The sequence below is a fragment of the Spea bombifrons genome, chromosome 11, assembly GCF_027358695.1.
Source record: "Spea bombifrons isolate aSpeBom1 chromosome 11, aSpeBom1.2.pri, whole genome shotgun sequence".
NCBI lineage: Eukaryota > Metazoa > Chordata > Amphibia > Anura > Pelobatidae > Spea > Spea bombifrons.
Genome location: NC_071097.1, coordinates 30,930,852 through 30,949,174, shown reverse-complemented (window position 1 = coordinate 30,949,174; position 18,323 = coordinate 30,930,852). Strand labels below are relative to the sequence as shown.

The following is an 18,323-nucleotide window of genomic DNA, read 5'->3' as shown; positions in this document are numbered from 1 at the left end:
CCACCACTTGAACGACGAATGCATATAAAAGTACATCACATGCATTTATTTAACCTATATGTATTATATGCATTAAAGTGCGTCCGATGCCTGGAGTTTACATATAAAATAAAATAAACAATTTGCAACATGTATTACTTTGTATTATTAAAATGGAATTTTCACCAAATATACAGCGTTCCACAGAACTATACAGAAATACCGTCCAACATCAATGTACGTACCCACAGTTACAGACTATTTGTATTAATTGTTATCAAAACAAATAAAATATTCATTTAGATTACTATGTTTATAGCAACATTTTTTTCTCGTTCCGTTACACAACGTTGTAAATGACGACACATTTTCAAAACGTTCATAGCTTTTTACTAACAAAAAGTTACAAAAGTGATCTGTCTCCTCAAACTCATAATTTGGGTAACAACAAAAAGTAGGTTTTTTTTCTACATTAGCATAGTGCAAAAAACTAAATAAAATAAAAAAAGTGTAATAAGTTAGTTATCTGGGCCTTCAGTCCTGGGCATGAAGGAAGAAAGGCAACATTTCCAAGCCCACCTAAACTCTGTGAAAGAATGAAAGCACTTTATTTATTACACAGCGCGCCGTATCGGCAGGTAACGATCTCTATCGGCTGACTGCCCAAACGCAACGTTGTAGAATCGATAAACGCCGGCCCTCACCGGGCATCGAGGAGCTCGGGTCCGCTGGAAAGCCAATGCTGCAGATCTCCGTCTTCTCATTTCAGGAGGTGTTTTAACTGGTCCTGCAGGTTTGAAGACTGCTCAACGCTACAGAGGAAACAGAAGAGCGCTGTATAAACATTAAACAGGAACTGTCACGGGTGACGCGCGTAGATGGGAAGTCTCCGGGGGACTGCGGGTGAAGCATTGCTTCCTGGGGTCACCATGGAGGAACCCTGGGACTGCCTACCCACATCCCGAAAAGGAATGGCTCCATGTGATCATCTCTATAGATCTTGTTAAGTCTATTCAGATTATTAAAGATACAATGGGCATCCCAAGTTATCTAGAACATGGAAGGTGACGCAGGGCCGGTATGTGCTAAACCCTGTCTGACATAAATGGAGGACGCACCAAGGCCACCAACATGTCAGTGCTCTGCCGACAGATTTAACGGTAAATCAGGAGTATCTGGTGCATCACAGGGCCCATGGGGAATATTTAATCCAACAGGTAGATACAGGACGACAGTTACTTACTTCTTCTGGATGGCTTCTTGTCTAGGAAGAAGAAAGCAAACAGTTACACAACGTGCCTGCGACAAATGATAGAAAACGTGAACTGGAATCTTACTGGTATTGAAGGTGCGTGGTTATAATCGCCATCTTCCTGAGACTCTGAAAGTGAAAAAAAAGAACTAGTTTGACAAGTACTTTGGCAAAAAATGGCAAATGAAGAAAGGAAGGGAGAGTGAAGAGGGGAATGAAGAAAGGAAGGGAGAGTGAAGAGGGGAATGAAGAAAGGAAGTGAGAGTGAAGAGGGGAATGAAGAAAGGAAGGGGAGGAAAGAGGGGAATGAAGAAAGGAAGGGGAGGAAAGAGGGGAATGAAGAAAGGAAGGGGAGGAAAGAGGGGAATGAAGAAAGGAAGGGGGTGAAAGAGGGGAATGAAGAAAGGAAGGGGAGGAAAGAGGGGAATGAAGAAAGGAAGGGGAGGAAAGAGGGGAATGAAGAAAGGAAGGGGAGGAAAGAGGGGAATGAAGGGATAAATGCCCTGGGAAAGCAGTGTATATGCCCTCCTCCCTTAGGAAAAATGTTTGCTCTAAACAAAGCAAACATAAATACATAAAATGCAACTTCTTACATCTTCAGAGTGTAAAATGGCGTCTTCCTGCATCACCATATTCCGGGCAGCATGGCCTAGGAGCTAAAAACACAAAATACACACAAAAAAATCAAGTTTAGCCACGCCTACCCCACACGCCCCGCCCACAACTAAGGCACCCCGTTACGACCACCTCGTGCCTCACCTCCGAACTGCGCGATCCCTTCAGCACCTGCTTGGTGAGCGCGATGACGTCCGCGCCGCAGGTACTGACCTTCTCGGTGAGAAGCCCCTTTACCGACTGTCCGTACCGCGTCTGCCCGTCCGCGGACGCCGCCATCTTGGCCACAGCTTCCTTCTCCATCAAATCACTCGCTACAGGCCGCCTACCGGTCCAGAATGAGGAGAAAAGCGAAGCCGGTAGCAGCCTCGCAAGGCGTTTAATTCCGTTAAAGGGGCAGCGCCTCGAATTCCCATTGGCTACCTTTACACCAGCCAACTAAATATTAACCATTTCGTGTACACGAGGAATCTATGGCTGCGTGTTTGGATGCGGTCCTGGCGGGGATACCCGGTGTGCATGCGGTCATTATTAATGGAGAATTGCTTTATTTGCTTTATTGCATTAATATGGAAACACACCCTTAATTACATAGAGATGTGGGAAATGTGCCCTAAATCACATCTATCACCTTCGCCAAATCATTGTACAGTTTAGTAAATATGTGTTTGCGCTTTAAATATGTATACGTTATAACTCCACCGTGTATGTAAAGCATTTTGAAAGCATCATATATACATTATCGCATATGACAGCTATGCTGCGCCTTTACATTCATCTGGTCGTATGGGGGATTCTGCAGAATGGGGACGCTTTCCTGCCACTGATTGGTTGCTTTAAGCAGCCAATCAGCGGCTGGAAACACTAGACCCCCGAGGAGGTGGGATGCTGCAGCTTCTCTCTAAGGCAAGTGAGTTTTTTCTCTTTTAACCCCTTACTATTGTGTGATACAATTCCTGCTGCAGGACATGCTATTATTATTATTAAAAAATCTAGCGGTGATCGTCGGCGGGGCGGTGGATGCGGTTGGCGGGGCGGTTGATATGGTCGCCCGGATGTTAAGGCACATTGCCTTTGCCAGTGTTCTCTGTCCTTCTCCATTCAGAGCTGGAGAACATTATATCAGCAAAAAAAGCACCTTTTACTACTTTTTAACTCTTTATTAAAAGTGTTTTTTTTTATAATCGGTGATTATATCAGTAGTCTCACAGACATTTAAAGAGACCACTCAGCTGTCATTTGCATTAAAGTGCTCAGAATGGCCGGAGCGTCCTTTTAATCGGAAGCAGCCACTAAATTTTGCAACGTGCGCTCGCGCATGGATCTGTCCGTCTCTGGGGACGCGAGGGGATTCCTCCGGCAGATGCCATCCAGATAAATAATGTTCCTTCTGATTATAAATACGGAGCGGGTCCAGCAGGATGGCGCGAAGCATGCGCTTAATCCATAATTACACAACTCATTTGTCTAGCGGAAGCCTTCGACCCTGAGACGGAAGAAATTCTGGGGCAGAATCGACAGAATCGGCTCATAAAAAAAAAAATTGCTTTTAATAACTGCCCGATGTGGTTTATAGGAAATAAAATCTAAAGTGTAACTTTGGTCTCTTTGTGTTTTATCAGCCAATCAAAGCCTTTGTGAACGAATCTATTTGTGAATGAGCCTGTCCCATGTTTATCAATAAATGTAACGTAATACATTCCCGCTCGTCTTTATCCCTTTCAATGCTATGCTGGATTAGGATTATCCAATACGATGAAGTCGTGGAAATTGCGTAAACGTTCCGCTTTAATAAGTTTATGAGCGTGAACCCCTCTATATTCTCTATAGTCTCTGTATATACAGACATAAAGGGTCCGCTAAAATTAATATGAATTAAAATTCAGTGCCTGCTGGCCTGATCCGAGGAGCATGCAATCTTTTATAAAGGGAGCCCTCCAGCCAGACACCGAAAGGGGATTCAAATCGGTCCCGGAGCTTTAAGGCTGGCGGGCGATAAATGCTGCAGGTGCTGGGTCTGCCACAAAAGCAGCAATAAAGGTAAATGAGTGGCACCGGCCCCCTGGGCATTTGCCTGATGGCCAGCAGGGTAGAGCCTCAGCATATAATTCAGCACTGGATATCCACCGCTCTAGCTGCACAGGGGTTAAAGATTTTGGGTTCCTCTGATTGGCTGCTGCTGTAAGTCGCACATTATTTATTTGAAAAGTACGCTGAGATTATCATTTCAAGGTGAGGAAGGCTCCGGGATGCTCGTGTTGCTGGTTGGCGGACTCGTTCTAGCCCTTGGGCTACTTATCACCTTCTTCTGGAGGTCAACCAAGGAAAGCCAAGGGGGTGTGAGATACCCCAACAGCTTGCCCTCTTTACCTGTCATCGGGAGCTTGCTGCACCTCGGCAATCGCCTTCCTCCGCACATACTCTTCTGTAGCCTGCAGAAAAAGTATGGCAGCCTCTACTCCTTCAAGATGGGCTCCCATTACATGGTGATTGTCAATAACCACGAACACGCCAAGGAGGTCTTACTGAAGAAGGGGAAAACGTTTGCTGGAAGGCCGCGCACGGTAAGTGTAACCCATTGTGTCTGTCTACGTAAATAAAGCTTTATATAATATATATATATAATATGTTTGTAAATAAACAAAAAATGAAAGATTTACCCGATAACTTTTAAAAATCTGCTGTTAAACATAAAATTATTCCAGAAATACTGTACTAATAATAGTGCCACGGGCAACGCAAATCACATTTCCTTATCCGTTCCTGAAAAAACTCCCAAAACGTTATGTATATATACTACTACCATTCAAAAAGTTTGGGGTCACTTTCCTTGTTTTTGAAGGAAAAGTACATTTTGTCCATTAAAATAAAATGTTGGATCAGAAATCCAGCATAAACGGGGTTAATGTTTTAGAAGGAAATATCTTCATAGGTGTACAGAGGCCTTTATCACTCCCATCACTCCTGTGTTCCAATGGCCCTTTATCACTCCCATCACTCCTGTGTTCCAATGTCCCTTTATCACTCCCATCACTCCTGTGTTCCAATGGCCCTTTATCACTCCCATCACTCCTGTGTTCCAATGGCACGTTGTGTTCACTGATCCAGGTTTAAGTTTAAAAGGCTAATTGATCGTTAGAAAACCCTCTCTGCAATTATGTTACAGCCAGAAATGTCCTTGTTTTCCATGAAAAGTATTGTGTATGTATATATATATATATATATATATATATATATATATATATATAGGGGCCCTGTGGGTTCATTGAGGATTCCAAATTAAATGTAATTGTGGTGCAAAGTTCTTAAGGTGGTCTTGTCACCGTAGCAACCAATGGAGTATTCCTGCTAATTGGACCATTCCATTGGTTGCTGTGGTGATAAGACCAGAATCACTTTATATTCATTACCACCCTCGCTGTCTGATGTCACATGGATACGATATAACAATTTGTTTCTGAGCCGCAGAACAATTGAAATCCTAACCCCAAAAGTCTGGAAAATGTCCTATGAGGTCATAGATTGATAGATTTATTGCTCTTAAGTATCTCTTACAAATAAAAGCAGGAGGACTTTGAGAGTCCCTGTTACAATTTTATAGGATGTAATTCTATTTGTCTTTTATATGTTAAATCACATGTTTGAAATATTGATGATATGAATGTTTATTAAAGAAATCGTGTATTTTGATTTTGTAACCGCATTGTTCATATACCAGAATTCACATAAAGATCCGTAATACGTCCAAAACTGTGATAGAACTCGCCCTTTACAAGAAGTGAGAAGCGTTAAATGGTTCATCCATGGGTGTCAGCGTCTCCTCTAAGAGGGAACTGAACGATATTTCTACGGCAGAAGAACGTACTTTTTATATATATTATATATATAAATGTACTTTATTTAACGGCTTACACCGAATATCTAGATTCTTACCAAAGGTGTTTTTTTTTCACTACTTTTGTAGTTTTGTACAACTTCTTAGAAACCTACACAACCTCCTAATTACAGCGCAGCATACACGTTTATTCGAAGCTTATAGACAATATACAGATACGTTTTATTCTTTATATGTGTAAACGCGTAGTGTCACGGACTCCGCTGTCAGTTCTAGGATAGTCTGATCTCAAAATGCAGTTTTATAGAACCCTATAGAAATCACTTACACGTTTTGCTTCTCTGGTCACATTGTTTATATCACTTTATGTTCGGCTTGATACATCTGCCCTTCCTTGTGTTCTAATCTTTAAAGGTAACAACTGACATTTTGACGAGGAACGCCAAGGATATTGCCTTTGCTGACTACAGTCCACACTGGAAGTTCCATCGCAAGTTAGTCCATTCTGCTCTGTGCATGTTCGGGGAAGGGACTGTTGCCATCGAGAAAATAAGTAAGCATCCATTACTTTTCACATGGAGCGTTTGGTCACTCATACAGCAACAACCGGCACGTTACCCATTGTACAGCGCTGCAGAATATGCTGGCGCTATATAAAACAATAATAACAATAATCAGCGACAGGCAGCAGATACCTTGGGTTCGTTGTAAATGACAAGGCTAGGCAAGGATGATGTGAATCTTAGCTAAAATCACACTTCACCTGGCCCTGCATAATGCATAGATAAATTTGCTCCCATTTACACCCAAGAAGCAGCCTTTCAAAATGCATAATTTATTACAATTGCAGTTTAGTGAAGAAAGCCTAATTGCCCCCAAATTACACGTGTTCGGATCCTCACAGATGACACGTGGACTACAGTTCTGATCATTTTCAGGGAATCTTTGCCTGGGAATAATAGGCATTGCAGTTCAGCATCATCTCATAAGTAGGACACTTTACTCAATAGACGTTCATAAAGCTCCCTCTAGTGGGAAAGCAGGAGAATGCAGGTTATTTCGGAGTAAGAAGGGTTGGAATATTTTCTTGTTTCTCTTGGAAGGAGTATTCTAAAACCAGCTGATACATCAGGGCTGCTATATGTAGAAAATATAAAAAGACTAAAATACTGAAATTCAGCCAATGAGCACAGCTGAAAAATTAAGGTCTTTGTATGGCAGCCAAAAACACACACGCAAGGGGTTGTGTATAAATCTGCACACAAAAAGGCTTCTGGAAGTGGCTGCAATTACCTGCTTCTTTGTGTCTTGGGGGTCAGTTTTTTCTTTCTTCATACAGAGGTTTGGTATTTTGTCTATTACTGGCATATGTTAGTAGCCTTTAAAATATATGTTCAGGAATCCATAGCCTATAAACCTGAAAAGGAGACCTAGATGGTCTCAAAAGCTTGCAGTTAAACAATAAAGGTATCATCTTTATCACATTCTCGGTGTGTGTGTATGAGAATAAATGTGTATGCAGTGTTTGTGTGTTAGCGTGAATGTTTATGTGTGTGTGTGAGCATGAATGTGTAAGTGTGTGTAAGAGGGGGCGTACATTAGCATGAGTGTGTAAGTGTGTCTGTGTGTGTGTGTGTATGTGCAGATGTGCCAGTGTGTATGTGAGTTAACAGGGGGACTCAGGGGGCCAATGGGGCCCCTTGGCTTTATCTGCCCCCCGGGCAGCCCTTTCATAAATTGTTTCTTTTCTTTTTAGTTTCTCGTGAAGCTGCCTCCATGTGCCAAACTCTGAGCAATTTCCAAAACAGCCCCCTGGACATGGCGCCTGAATTAACGCGCGCCGTAACCAACGTGGTATGCGCTCTGTGTTTCAACACCAGATACAGCAGAGGAGACCCAGAGTTTCAAGCTATGCAGAATTACAGCGAAGGCATTGTGGACACCGTTGCCAAAGATAGCCTGGTGGACATCTTTCCATGGCTGCAAGTAAGGGAAAAGGCCGAAAGAGTTTGAACCCGCAAGGGTTAAACCACCAAAAATGAGATAAAAAGCATTATGTATATATATAAAGAAGAATTCAAAGTACTAAATATGTAACATTCAGAGAAAAAATATTTCATCAGGTTCCGAAAGGAGTGATCCAGTTATAATTGCTGTTTATGAAAATGGGCAATAAGAGTGAGCAGTGCATGCGCAGAAATCGTGTAAAATATAATTAATTTTATTCTGTTTTGAACAGTGATGTAAATTAAGAACCGCTAAGTAATTAAACTCAGGCTGTGCGTCAGGAAATGTAAGAGTCACGTAGAATTTCTCACATCAGTATCAGTATCTGTTCGGAGACGGCAGGAAACTCATATATTTAACTGTCTCTTGTTCAGATATTTCCAAACAAAGATCTGGACATACTGAAGAAGTCAGTGGCGGCTCGAGATCAACTTCTCCAGAAGAAATTTAAAGAACACAAAGTAAGTGTTTCTGGTGTAAAGACCTTAAAAGAGCAGTCAAAAGAGAAGCAACTTAGATAGCCAAAAAAAAGTCTATAGAATGCGCTTTTATTAATTAAATGGTGCGCTTTTTTTTTCAGGGATCAGTGAAGCAAACTAAATTTGCTTCACTGTCCCTGTTTCCCAGCAATCCCAGCACTCGGATACTTCCTAGCAACCGCCAGGACAGTTAATCCAAGCTGTGCCCTGTCTATATTATTAGTCTAAGAACCAAGCTAGGTGTCTATCGCTGCCAGTGTGAACGTACAAGTGTCTGTTTAGTAACCCGGGAGAACCCAAGCAAAAGGGCATTTAAAAGACATTTAATAATGCGTGGTTATATCGGGAAGTAGAAAAGTTTACACCCGATGCACGCATCCACCGCCCATCCTACGAAACATGTTTTCAGGTTGTTGCATGTGAACAGACACATCCACAAAGCATTATGTTTCACGCCACCCAGGAATCTGATTAATTTCATGCGTTTTATATCCAGGAGGCATTTTGCAGCGAGACAATCAAAGACTTGATGGACGCTCTGCTGAAAGCAAAACTCAGTATGGAAAACAACAACAGTAATATTTCCCAGGATGTCGGGCTGACGGACGATCACGTTCTTATGACTGTCGGGGATATATTTGGAGCCGGAGTGGAAACGACCTCAACTGTGCTGAAATGGGCAGTGGCTTATCTATTACATTATCCCGAGGTAAGAGAATTCAGTGACAGGGAAGCCACATCGGATAGATAATGGTCCCTTTAACCCCTTCAGGACAAGTGACGTGCCAGGCACGTCATGACTTAAAACAGGTGTAGAGAGACATCTGGTATCTAAAGAAAGCCCAATATATTAACTCGTGTCTGTTCGGTAAATGAGAGAGAAGAAAATTACACCTAAATATGAGCACCGCAGAAGTGTTAAAACAGCCATCGTCACGAAGGGTACAAAAAATAAAATCAGCCATTGCCATGAAGGGGTTAAAGGGACTAAAGTGTCCTGATGCAGGAGAATGGTGGATAATGTGCCATTCATAAAACCTAGAGATAAATCAAAGAAGAAAAAGGTTGTTTTTTTTTAATAGGTTTTGTGTGTTATTCGTATGTGATTAAATTCTCAGAAGCTAGAGGTCGACGAAGGAGTAATTGCTTCAAACGCGGACGTCAACATTATTATTATTTATCGATGTTACAATAAATAATTCTTTAATATATTAGGTCCAAAAGAAAATCCAGGAAGAACTGGACGCAAAAGTGGGGTTTGAAAGGTACCCGTTGCTTAGTGACAGAAGAAATTTACACTACTTGGAGGCCACCATCTCGGAAGTTCTCCGTATCCGTCCCGTGTCACCCTTGCTTATTCCTCATGTAGCGCTGGAAGACTCCAGGTAAGATGGGTGATTTAAGCAGACATAAGAAAGAGGTCCTTGCTACCTAGGCATGGGGCGGAAGGTCCAGGGGGGGAGCCATTCTCCCTTTTGCGCGAATAAGCTCCCTGTATCGCCACTGTCCAATAGGCCGTCTGACACTATGGAGGATCGTGCCAAATCGGCGCAGCCTCGATTAATTGCTTGCGCCTGGCGCCATTCCTCTTTAAAGAGCGGCACACCAGGATATGACATCATATCCCAGCACTCAGCATGTAGAAACCTGGCGTGGAAGGGGTGGTACGGTGGGTTAGGCCAGGGGCATAGCCAAAGATAAATACGGCACTGGGTCCTTAAGTTAGCGCTTATAGGAAATACGATTTTAGGGCTAGTCACACCCCCTAATCTCAGCCACACCCCCAGGAGACAGGATCTCGGAGCAGCCAAAATTGTGAAATCCCTAGATATGTTCACGGACTTTACATACAAATGACATAATTAAGTTAGGGAGGGCCGTGCCAAAGTTTAGCTATCTGCGCTTCCACATTTCTGCTGTTAAATTGAACTCCATAAGAAGATAATAGTTACTTTGTACAAATAATCGCAGCCGGGGCTTATGAAATAATCCTTGCTTTTTTTTTAATTTCCAGCATTGGAGAATACACAATACCAAAAGATGCTCGCGTCGTTATCAATCTCTGGGCGCTCCATCACGATGACGAGGAATGGGAAAACCCGGGAGCTTTTAACCCAGGTCTGTATTTCGAGGATATATAACCTCGACACGATGTGACGTGTAATAAGGAGCGTGATATGAGAAGTAAAAGTATTTGTCATGTATTGAAGGCGCTGTTCCAGCTGCACAAAACAGGGGGCACTAGCAGGCTGAGTAATGAAACCCCCAAAAAACATCACAGACTTTTAGGAGATGCTTTAAACTGCTATGGCAATAAGACCTGGTATCGTAGGACTACTCATAGACCTTACCATATATCACTCAGCGTGGTTACGATGGAAATTACCATCTTTGTCTATGAGATTCTCACTGTGCATTAGATGAAACATTATGCGGCTCTTGTAACATTTTGTTCCCTTCAGATCGTTTTTTGGATGAGAACGGGAATCGGATCTATTCTCCGTCCCCGAGCTACCTGCCGTTCGGAGCCGGGATCCGAGTCTGCCTCGGGGAAGCCCTGGCCAAGATGGAAATCTTCCTTTTCCTCTCTTGGATTCTGCAGAGGTTCACGCTCGAGGTGGCGGAGGGGGACGCTCTCCCGGATCTGGAGGGCAAGTTTGGGGTGGTGCTGCAGGTGAATAAGTTCAAGGTGATCGCCAGACTGAGGGAGGCCTGGCACGACATAGAAATCACCACCTAGCGGCAATACAGATTCCGCAAAGAAAAGTTAGACTGCAGGGTGTTTTACGGCTTAATATGGAACGTTCTGGAAAAAAAGGCAAATTTCTAACATCTGCAACAAATCCCCCATTAACCGTAAGAGCTCAGTGCATCATGGGAGTTGTAGTTCCACAAACTGGGAAGCACCTCATTAGCTACGCCACATTCTTTTAGTGGTAGAGTCACTCCGTAAAGATACATCGTGGCCTTATATAGTTCTTCTAATTTTGTAAAATATCTGTGCAAAATTGCTTGTAGAAACGGGGTTTAGAAGTAATTATAAAATAAACTTTCTAAGCGTAGAATATACCGTGTACAATTATATTTAACATCTAACACCACGGGGTCTATTTGTTGGATCCATTGTATGTGTTTGATCCATGATACTGCTGAGAATATCTCCGGGGTTCAGGGGGGAACGGGTCAAAACTTATTTTTTTTATTGGAATGTAGCAACTTGATAGAAATGAATCACAAAGCAGCTGTATGTACACAAAAAAATGTATACATTGTATGTAAACAATAAAGTTATAGATTCAAAAATTGGAAATTGATTTTTTTTAGCAAATTTTAATTACATTTACATATTCCCACATTATTTTTTATTTTTTTATGCATATTAAAGTCCATTTTCCTGCAGGCTGCTTTTATTGTATACTTTCTGCACATACCCCCCAACTGTCTTGGTGTTCATGGGCCAGTCACGATTTCCAGGCACTGTTCTGCTACCCTTATGTGTGGGGATTATGTACCAGTCGGAGATTGCCTCTGATGTCCCTTGACCGGATGAAGGAGCTGTGAAATTATCTTTTCAGGTATGGTGGGCGGGGCTGGGGGTCCTGCCTCCCACCACACCCCCCAACACAGGTGTTCTGATTTGGACACATGAAGTGTGGGAGGGCATGCTGTAGCCCTCCCGTTGAAATCAGTGGGAGTAGCAGCAGCAGCCTATCACATGTATGCAACTAGCACATGAAAGAGTGGGTGTGCTGCTGAGTAACAGGAAGTGTACATAGGAATGCTTCCTGCTTCCAGTGGAGCCTTCTGGGGGAGGAGTTAAATAGCACAGAAGCCTAATATTCTAACCCCAATAACTAAAGAATGCCTGCACTGATTTGGCTGCAGTAAAATGCGTTGGAGTCCATGGAAAATTTATTTAATTGTGATGGAGTATAAAAGTTCACATCATGGAAGCTGAGATTGAAAAGATATCACATATATTTGTAACTAGTTCGCAAACGCTCTGTTTGATATCCCACCAACCTGCATATGGCTGGTCGCGTTCCTTTGAAGACTGTCACCCTAATTATTTTGACTTTAATAGAACCCAAAGCACCGTGAAAAGGCTTCTAATCTCATGACAAAAAGGCAAAGTTTGAAGTAGGAAGTAAATTAGCTGCTTTGGTTTGCGTTCCTTTGCTCTGAGAACCCGGGATGCAGATGTGAAGAGAGATGTCTGAATGACGCCGCTTTACCGGTAATCAACACTCTGGCAGTTGCCGGCTACAATTAATTGCCATGGCATCTCCAGCCGCGAGGAAATGAGCTCGCGCAATTAGATATTCAATCACGGCAATTTCATTTAATCTATTTAGTTCAGAGGAGATACATCAGCGGGGTAACTTTTCAAAAATAAAATGTTGTTTCGACAAAACGATGCAGCATGCATAGAGAGCGGATACTCGCCGGTGAAAGGGCGCTCACGGGCAATTCGATTTTTAAAGGGACGCTCCAGCCATTTAAATTTTCATGCTGCCCCCCTTGCAAATACACGAGGAGATTCTGTAGAATCCCCCCCCCCACGCATGCATTTGCCCCAACTAGGTGCGGAACACACGCCACTGCACGTCATACGCCTGCGCATGGAAAGTACCCCCATTGACTTGAGCGGGATCACTTTCCCGACACACTCATTGGGTGTCTCCAGCAGCCAATCAGTGGCAAGAATTGTCGGAGATGCAGCTTCCGGTTCAGGTAACTTTTTAACCCCTTAATGACAAAGCCCGTACATGTACGGGCTCAAAATGCATTGTTTTCAATGGGTTTAGGGACCGCCCATTGTCCTTAAGGGGTTAAAAAACAATTTTTACTCATAAAGTACTTGTTATGTTCTGTTTACAGATTGTACAGCGCTGTGGAATATGGTGGCGCTATTCAAAACAATAATTATAACGTTATAATTACCAGCACACAGGTAAGGCTAATTTAGAATTCCTGGAAAGTCATTCTTTGAAAGATTCCTCCGTTGAAAACAAGAAAAAAAAAATGTGTTTTGCCCCATTGTATCCCAAGGCTAAGTTCAAATAACTTAACGTTTAACTGTTTGCATTACTGAATATTCTACGACTATCGGTAAAGAGGTCTATCGGTATGTGAATGAATAAGATGGCCGAACGTTTAGAGTTAAACCTAGCGCCATGTTTTACAGAGATATTAACCCGTAACCCAGGGTCTCTAGGAGAAGCGCGGCTTCCACGGATCTCCGGGTCACTTTACTCTTTCTCCGGGATCGGTGTTTGGCCGTGCCGACTCCCCAACCACATCCCCTCCTTCTCCCGGCCCTTTTAAGTCTATCAATGGCTGGTCAATGGAAGGCTAGACGCACCTCCATGGAAAACTAGCTGACCCAACTCTCCTAAATGTAGACCCATCCTGAGGAGCTATGACATCATATCCTGCGTTCAGGTGGTGCTGAAGAGCTGCTACGGAGGTTTGCCCCGACCCCCACAGTATAATCACTTCAGGGGGGGTATGTGAGAGACCAAACACCCAATACTAAGATCTGCCCCTAATAAAGCCATCCAGGGGCTGCCGCTCCTTACAGCCCAGAATACACCACTGTGTGTTGGTTACTGTATTTAACCCTTCTGTTGCCCAAAGCTGTCAGACACTATACTACATATAGCAGCGTGTAAAAGAATTGCTAGATAGCAATAAAAACACCACAAAAGCAGAACCTCAATCGCTTTAAACACATAGCAGAGAAAACCAGGCGTGTTTGGGTGTAGCAGACAGCGACGTTGTGCATGAGGGTGCAGTAAGGTTTCTTTGTGTAAACAGGGGCCCCTTTTCTCACAGTTGTCGAATCGCTTGCGTAACAAGCGTGTTTAAATACACAGACGCGAAATCCTCGCACCGCTCTGCGTTCTATAGAATGCAAAGCACGCAGAGTCCCTTCCGCTCCGAGGCATGAACAGGCACAATCCTCTCGGCCGCCACTGACACGGGCTGCTTGCTCGCGGTACAAAGTGGAGTCTGTTCTTCAGTAAGAGATTAACAGAGGTGACCTTCGCGTGAACCGCTCACACAATGACTTTTTTAATAAAAACTAAAAAAAAAAATATGAAATTCCGTGTAAAACCCGCAGATGTTTTTGTATTAACAAAAAATCTAATACATGTCTTTGCAGGATAAAATACTTTAATTTGAATACTTTTGTAGGATCTTGTTGTTTAAATATTTGAAGACCTCCCATCAAAGCTGCGCTCCCCCGTAACCTTCTGTCTTCATGGAAGGCGGTATGGGATTATTCAGAGAGCTATCATGTACTCTGGAATGGGAACCAGAGGAATAAAGAGCTATAAAGAATAAACTATAGCTGGGTGCTACATGACAATTGCCCCATTTGCGCTCGAATACATAGATTCATCAGAACATTTACTCATCTCCCCCGCAGCTTCTGTGCATGCGCAGGATACTCATCCACAGCCAGCGCCAGCGCGCACAAGAATGCCACGGACTCCGATGAGACCCCTACGAGCACCCTCAGCATCGGCTCGCTTGGATGTCACTGGGAACACTTTCTTGCCAGTGATCGTGATATCACATTGTAAGAGAATAAATGATTTGTCGCCATCGTTACTGGTTTTTTTTTGTCCTAGCGGGAAGTGAAACTTTTAAAAGAATAAAGTAACCGACTTACTTAATAATGAGCGCTCTAAACAGATATTTAATACGGGATAAGTATTTTATATCCATCCTCTGTAATAAAACAAACATTTTCGGCTTAGGAGAGATTAATATGGGTGAGTAGACTCTGTGATGACGGTTTACAAGGGCTATTATTACAGCTTTACCTTTACGTGTATTAGTGATGGGAGTCACACGTATTGCGTATGACTTTAATGGCGGCAATGAATTTATATCATTTATTTTTCCTATATCCCACTGTACATACTCAATATATGACCCTGTGTATTATTCCCTTTTATTTATTCATTTTTTAGAAACAAAATGAATTGCCTTATCTCAGATATTATAAATAAATATATATATATATATTCACTGTGCAAAGAAATGTATTACATCACGTTTTGATGTCTGACATCACCCTATCCGCGCTGGTGAAATCTAAGATAGAAGTAGCTGTATAAAGGTGGGACGCTCAGGTTCATGCGATTCCAACCCTGTACTGAACCCAAAACTATGTATAAAGTAAGAGGAGTATATGCCAAGGGTATGGAACTAAAAAGCCTAGAATGGAGGTTTTGCCTCCACAGCCAATTGTTTCATTCATTTTTCGAACAAAACCATCATTTCCATGAGGTTGCGCCAATCTAATCCTATTAGGTACATATTGGAACTCAATACCCAAAAGGCACAGAACACGGGAATATTACCTTCCCTTTCTAATGGCTGAACAGTGACATCTAAGGTTTACGGGGTGGAAGTGGGGGGTGGGTGGAATAACCTAAAATGTTATGACGACATCATGACCTATTACTAAGTTCGACAAAATTTACTTGAACGAATTATCAATTAAACGATAATTGATACCCACATTATGGCGAGCTTTAAGTAGAAATTGAGCCACCAAAGGAAGAGCGAACTAAATAAAACTAAAAGTTCTTCATGTCCTCTGTGTCAGAGTACAAAAAACCCAAAATATTTAATTAGGGAGAAACACCAAAACATTACCCCCCCCCCCTCAACTACCAGAAAACTTTTCCTGAGCTCTGATAATCTACTGGAGGTTTCTGCTCCCATTCCCACTTAGAGATTATAAGTAGCTCTTATGTCTTGAATATCCTCTGAAAAATTCCGATACTTATCTTCCAAAAATAAAATAGAAATTAAGGAACGCACTAGGTTTTGACACAAAAACATCCCCGGACTCATCCATTATCTAAACGTCTATATCTGCATATAAATAGAGTTAGCTGACCGCCGGGAGACCTCGGTCCTACGGTACAAAGGTCTGAAAAACAACTCTGCCGGTCACACCATGTCCATCGCCGTGGAGCAATCAGCTTAAGCCATTTTTATTTATTTTTAAACAGAGCCCAGGGAAGAAACGCACGGCTGAGGTCTACATTTTAAGCGACCAGATGCCTCTTGCCACCTAGATGCTGTCGTTATCCGTAATATTCATTTAATATTAATTGCAGTGCGTACATTTTCTATCTGGGTAGGCCGGTGTATTTTTTTGAGCCCGGTGCTTGTGGTTGTCGGCTAGACAGAGACATGAAAACTTTACGTCGCTGCGTTTGGGAATGAGAGACTCGGCTGTATCGCTCTCGGGAAGCTGAAGCAGCACTGAATGCATTATTATTATTATTATTATTATTATAACGCGCCAACAGATTAGGCAGCGCTATACAATTTAAGTGGGACAGTTAGCACATACGTAACAGATGTATATTTATACATAGACATATCTGGAGGTGAGAACACTGCCTGTGAGTGGCCATATGGTACTTTCACAACACGGTTCCAGGCAAGAATGGGGGGGATTTCTAGGGTCCCTCTCGATGGCTTATGGGTAACAAAAGGGGTGAAAAGAGGAGCGGGCTAGGGACTGCTTAACGTGGCGTTTAGCAGAGGGCTTGGTAGGTTACAGGGAAGGAGAGAGAAGAGAGAATCCACCCTTAACTTCTTCACGAACTTCCCCCAAGTTCCGCTGTCTAATAGTTTGTAAACTTTCATGATCAGGGTCCTCCTCTCCTGTCGCGTGTGTTCAGTATGTCTGAATGTTAATGTACTCGTTCTTGCCATATATTGTCTTTTTTTTTCTCCACTGTTCTAACACTAAGCAGTTCTCTGTAGTCTAATCATTGTACTCCGCTTTGTCGAAGCCGATAATGGTTGCCCCATCACCAAGATCCCAATTCAAATAGGATTCATTAATGCTGAGTCTGTAGGTTAAACTGCACGCCACCTCTGGCTATCCTGTAGGCATTTATCTGAAATATACACTATGATATATTCGCATATTAGTGTCTTCTCAGCTCATTTACAATGCACTAACAATGAAGGGTCAAAGGGATCCTGTTACTAGCTAACCAAATCTAGAGCGCAAGCTTTTAGGACAACGTCTGTCTCTTCTTCAGGCACGTATGGCTATCTCAAGTGATGTAGTGGGGGACGACCGGGTTTTAATTAGTTGCCGTCGGTAAGATGATGTGTAGCGGACAAATAACCCAATGGAAATTAGATTGGAACCAACATGATGAGGTGCCGGTGGTAAAGCTCAGTGGAACCCATCAAGGTATAACCAGTCCTTCAGAGAGGTCCAAACCGGACTAGGATTTTGGGAGGAAAAAACCCAAGTAAGGAATTTTGTTTACTTTTATGTTTATCTTAGAAATCAAGTAGTCTGCCGTTAACAAAACACTGTACACTTGGCAATGTCACCGTTAAGGTTACTTTTAATTAGCAAACATGACAAAATCCAGTGCAAGAAAATTGTCAAATGTCAAACCCATGTTGCCACAAAGACAAAATTATTTGAAGTGCACATTTGTTGTATGAATACAAAGAAAAAAAATATATATATTCATATATACGATTTCCCCAAAGGTAGAGCAACGGTTGCTCGGTAGGTGATGCACGTTGCATGATGCGACTTCTGCATTTTAGCTTCCGATGCTTTGCGTCAGTCTCGGCGTTAACACAGCTTTGCAATTTCAACTTTTTGGTTGATAGAGAACACAAAAAATTTATAAAAAAAAAAAAACAGAAGATTCCCATTTTATCATTCAAGGGAATGTTCAAACACTTAAGAAAAAAAAAAGTTTACAATTACGGATCAGGAAGTAATGTTTTTGTCAAGATTACAACATGGAACACACACTTGCACATGCATGCATTCCTATAGGCATAACCACGATGTGACCACTAGTTTTTCTTCGTAGACTATTTTTTTTTATTTTTCCTTTAGGATTAGCGGTCAGGGTAAGAATTGCATTTATGTAACACAAACCAAACGAAATACTGCTCAAAAAAGTTTCACCGTCTCCATACATCACCAAGCGCGGGAGATGCAAAAGACACAGAAGGGCTTGATGGACTCCACAAATCCTTGGTTACTTCCCGAGAAAATATTCGCGCGCAAGATCTTCTGAGCAGGCCAGCTGCGTGTTGGGCTTTGTATTCATTATATCAATGGGTAAAAAGG

General features: G+C 42.4%; 2 protein-coding genes across 2 annotated transcripts; one reads left to right on the top strand and one right to left on the bottom strand.

The window, feature by feature from the left end:
* Positions 1 to 121: 121 nt before the first annotated feature.
* BORCS7 (BLOC-1 related complex subunit 7) lies at positions 122 to 2,158 on the bottom strand. The gene is made up of 5 exons (XM_053450424.1): positions 1,991 to 2,158; positions 1,825 to 1,887; positions 1,317 to 1,360; positions 1,223 to 1,243; positions 122 to 791 (listed from the first exon to the last, which is right to left on the bottom strand). The coding sequence occupies exons 1-5, from the start codon at positions 2,147 to 2,149 to the stop codon at positions 740 to 742; spliced, it is 339 nt and encodes a 112-aa protein (XP_053306399.1). The 5' UTR covers positions 2,150 to 2,158; the 3' UTR covers positions 122 to 739.
* A 1,936-nt stretch (positions 2,159 to 4,094) lies between these two features.
* LOC128468643 (steroid 17-alpha-hydroxylase/17,20 lyase) lies at positions 4,095 to 10,984 on the top strand. The gene is made up of 8 exons (XM_053450400.1): positions 4,095 to 4,410; positions 6,096 to 6,234; positions 7,438 to 7,667; positions 8,063 to 8,149; positions 8,664 to 8,876; positions 9,383 to 9,552; positions 10,182 to 10,285; positions 10,630 to 10,984. Exons 1-8 carry the CDS (start codon positions 4,096 to 4,098, stop codon positions 10,905 to 10,907), a joined length of 1,536 nt encoding a protein of 511 aa, XP_053306375.1. The 5' UTR covers position 4,095; the 3' UTR covers positions 10,908 to 10,984.
* Positions 10,985 to 18,323: the final 7,339 nt, after the last annotated feature.